This window comes from Phlebotomus argentipes, unplaced genomic scaffold (assembly GCF_947086385.1).
Source record: "Phlebotomus argentipes unplaced genomic scaffold, Phlebotomus argentipes genome assembly contig_42, whole genome shotgun sequence".
NCBI lineage: Eukaryota > Metazoa > Arthropoda > Insecta > Diptera > Psychodidae > Phlebotomus > Phlebotomus argentipes.
Genome location: NW_026776171.1, coordinates 44,591 through 48,822, shown reverse-complemented (window position 1 = coordinate 48,822; position 4,232 = coordinate 44,591). Strand labels below are relative to the sequence as shown.

Genomic DNA, 4,232 nt, shown 5'->3' with positions numbered 1-4,232 from the left:
TCAGCAGACTTTTCCTGTAATGATTTTCCCTTTATTCGCCTCAAACTCAATAAGTTATTCAACAGGGAACATAATATAAAATCTGCACAGAACAACAAAGTAATTCACAGTCAGTGGAAAATGAATTTATCTCCGGAGAAACCGTCGGAAATGACTATCGATCGTCGGCAGAGTCCGTTGGGTCCGGCGATTCCGCCCTCTGGCAGGATAAAGTTCGCCTCTGGATGCTGCTTGGGCTGGGCGAATTCGGTGAGATTCGCATTGCTCTCCGCGAGGGCAGACAGTGGCCAGATGCCCAGCAGGCGAGACTTTCCCTGACGCGCTATCACATAAAACTGGGAGGAAAAGGAATTGATTACAACGATTGAACACGCTTCACGGAAGGAAATCTCCTCACCTGTCCATCGTTATCTATCAAGTATCCAGTTATGAGGGCCCAGTGAGCCTTGTGACCCTTCTTGAGGCAGGGAGAGTGGTTGACATCGGAGTCATAGGGCACAATCAGACAGACTCCGCGCTTGAGAGCCTCCCGGATTTCATCACAGTTCAGATCACCCACGAACAGGTGGCACGAGCCGGAAAACTGCACCTGACTCTGCAGGATGTCCATGAGATTGGCGGCGCTGAACATCTCACCCAGCGCCGTGAATCCCTTCGCCTTGGCCTCCTGGAAGATCTGGTCAGCTGTGCGGACGCCGCCAAGGAGCATACTGATGGTCACGAAGCCACAAGTGGGTCCCTCCTGCAGAATGGGCGCCACACGGTGGAAGACACATTCCCGCGGGGCTCTGTGCTGACACACGCGCGCCAGGAAGCAGGACTTCTGCACTTCCGGGTCGGCAGACGCCCACAAACACTCCGGCAAGGCGACAGTGTGTTTGGGACTCACGCAGTTGCGGAAAGCGGTGACAGCGGCGAAATCAGGTGCAGGCGGAGGAATGGGAATGATCTCGTGAGACATGGAGAGCGAGGATGAGGAGGTGAAGCCTAAGAAAGCCTGGGAAGATAACTGGGTCAGTACACCAAGGTATTTGACATTCTCTCTCACGGCTATTTTTATCTCTCTCTCTCTCTCTCAATTTTCATTCCACGTTCCACATTCATTACGAATGTCTTACAAAATTTGTATTAGTTGAGACATGCCGTCGATATATCGGAGAGCTTGGAGAGTCTTCGCTAATAGGATTTGAATGTGAACGACGCGATATTCAATGCTGTACGCTAATTTTCTTCGACTTTTCTTTGAGAATTAAATTCTCCTTGCCCAGCAAAAAAACCCTTCGGCCATCTACTTATTATACTATCTATATTGGAGTGTTTTTTTTTTGAGTGGTTCTCCTCGTGTCGATATTGATTTCTCTTCAGTGGGGAAATGTAATTGGAAATCTTCACATGTCGTCACTCAAGCTCATCCTGACAATATCAAAGGCTATTCTCTGCCTTGCTTCATTTGTGGCATCCCTTCTGGCCACCAAAAACCCCGACTATTTGTCTGAACCCGGAGAGGAGGAAGAAAATCCCTCTTATCGCAGCGTGTTCGTCGTGTTTCGTGAAGGTGAAAGAGTGGAATTTAAAGAAGTCGAAACATTAAATCAGATAGAGATGATGGGAAACTCAATAAGGGCTCCGGGGCGGCATTAGCAATACTTGGACTGTGTGTGTTGACAGGGAAAGAGTGAACATATTGACGAGACGACAGCCAATCTCGGCAGAATCAATTCGTATTCATGCGGGGGCGGAAATGAAAATTACCGTGGGTATGATTTTAAGCGGACAAATCGGGCGGAAAGCTCCGCAGTCGATCTCAGGCTGGGAAATAATTTAAGAGGAAATACAGTGAAACTGCTGCCTTTTTCACTTCCTGTGCTCTCTCTCTTCTCATTTTTCACACTCTCCCACAATATTTCCCTTCTTCGTTTTCCCAATATTTCAACATTCTTTATTTCCCGTCTTACATAGAGAAATTCCCAAGCCGATACAAATGGTCTCGAGATGTTTCACTTTCTTCCTTCCCAAGAGTCGTCAACTTAATATTCCTCGTGTAATCCGAGGCACAATTGTTGGACGGCAATGTTGCCGCCGACAATTTTCGTTGAAAATGATCATAATGTCGATTTGGGGGGGTTAGAATTTCATTAGGAAGTGATTTTAATGATTAAAATTCCCATGGAGAAATTATCATTTGAATTTTTCATTCATCCTCAATCATTTCCCTCCTTTCCATCAACCATTGAAGAATGTCGGCAATCGCTCTCCTTGTTTACAGCAGAATTGCTGGCAATCTCTTACTCCCTCTCAGTCACTCCCTCCAACCCTTATTCTCCGCTGCCCGCGCGTTCGCCGACAGATTTTCCATCCTTTTTGCTCTCGTCTGCAAAGTCATCATGTGAAATTTCCAGGATCAAAATCATCTCCGGCAAATGTTTGGCCCTTTTGCATGCGGTGGTGTTTTTTTTATACGTTTCTTCTGCGCCACTGAAAGCCTCGGAATTGTGGTGTGAGGTGGTAAAATTTGATTGATATCTCACGCTTTCTGGGGAAGCCTCGCCCCTCCGCCCCCACTGTGCCGAAGGATTGAAGGGATGGGAGGCCAAAGTGAAAATAAAAAGAATTAGAGGTACATGAATTTCAAAGGATTTCCCTTGGAAATTTTATGCCAATGAGGTTGAGGCGCTCGACTGAGTTGACAGTATATTTAATGGCATCCCGAACAATAATGAATAATTTGATTGAGGCTTGAATATGAGGCACAACATTTTTCCCTGGGCTTGAGATTGAGATAAAGTGCCTACGAGAGTATCATATTTATTGAATCTCATTTGAAATTTGAATCCTATTCATTATTCTCCCTTTCTTCTGCCATTTCTGACTCTCTCCTTCATGATTTTGCTTCGCGAGCAAAAATACGACTGAGAAACTTTAAGTGAAACTTCACCGAATCCCTGTTTAAACCCGGAAATCTATATATGCTGAGTACTTAAAGAGCTTTACTGGCGTATCCGTGTGAAGTTTGTCATTGAAACAAGTCTCACATAACACATTTTGCTAACTTTTAACTCGTCTATTTGTAAAGATTTCCCGGCTCATCGTAATCCCTTTTTGTATCTCTCCAAAACCGGGTCGTTGGATACACAGGAAAAAGTATGATGTATGGAGATTGAGTGTCGATATTCTGGGTTTGTTTTGGGTTTATATCCCCAAAAATACAGAGGGAAAGGGTTTTGACGAAAGTTGGGCAAATGGCAAGAAATGGAATCCTTCACACTCATAAAATAACCCCAAGAATTCTTCACAGTTTGTCGACGAAAAAGTTAACAGAATAAATATTTGCAGCAACACCGCAAATATTCGAGAAATGTCAATATTAACGAGGAGATTTTGGAAATTAGACAATACAGATATCACATGATTATGAGCAACTGAAGGAAATAATTTATCAACGGGTGATTCGAAAACTATGGAAAGGCAAAATTATCACATTTGAAGAGAGAAAGTTGTCGAAATATACTTCAAAACCCCTTCAAATCGATCATAAAAGACAAATAAAGTGTTAATATTGCGCTGTAATAATTATTTTGTGAATTTTCCTGTTGATTTCATTGGTATTTATGGGAATTTTTGACAGAAATCTGGGACAAACTAAAAATATTACTTCAAAAAAGTCTACTTTTAATAGTCTTTGAGGATATTTTATCCGAAATCAACTTTTCAGGAAGATCTCGTAAATCTAGAATTAATACATTTCTCACAGAGCTTTTTCACTGCAATTTGAGACAATTTTCTTGGGAAAAAGTCGCACTTTTCACAGTTTCCGATTCACCCTTTGATATGCGAAGTTCTATTCTGTCATTTGATGAAGCATGATAATTTCCACGGGCGCACAAATGAGACATCGAAATGCTCTTATTTAGCCTTCCTCATTTTCCCAACACGATGATTCCTCGGGAGCCTGGGAAGGAGAGTTATTGCTCGTGTGTGTGTGGGCGGAGGAGTCAACTGCGGGGCTTGTATTCTGACACAGGATCTCAATCACGACCCATCTTCCCTCGGCGACCGCATTTGAATTAGGGTGATAAAGTTGTCTCTGCGGCTGTTTGGGGAAATACAGCAATTTGTAAAATAAAACACACTCCCCGGGGAGCGGAGCATGTTGAATGGGCATGATTTTGGCGTGTATGTGGAGAGGCATTGAAGAATTCGCTCTGCTCCTTTCACACCTTTGTTCGAACTGT

The 4,232-nt window shown here is 43.6% G+C and overlaps 1 protein-coding gene across 1 annotated transcript; it reads right to left on the bottom strand.

The window, feature by feature from the left end:
* Positions 1–17: 17 nt before the first annotated feature.
* On the bottom strand, positions 18–1,021 carry LOC132257144 (actin maturation protease-like). Its single transcript, XM_059753927.1, has 2 exons — positions 398–1,021; positions 18–335 (listed from the first exon to the last, which is right to left on the bottom strand). Exons 1-2 carry the CDS (start codon positions 959–961, stop codon positions 111–113), a joined length of 789 nt encoding a protein of 262 aa, XP_059609910.1. The 5' UTR covers positions 962–1,021; the 3' UTR covers positions 18–110.
* Positions 1,022–4,232: the final 3,211 nt, after the last annotated feature.

Bases quoted from the DNA above. Each gene is read 5' to 3' on its own strand.
- LOC132257144 (XM_059753927.1), bottom strand. From the start codon at position 961: ATGTCTCACGAGATCATTCCCATTCCTCCGCCTGCACCTGATTTCGCC. The intron at 336-397 runs GTGAGGAGATTT...TTTTCCTCCCAG, and splicing joins TGATAGATAACGATGGACAG to TTTTATGTGATAGCGCGTCA.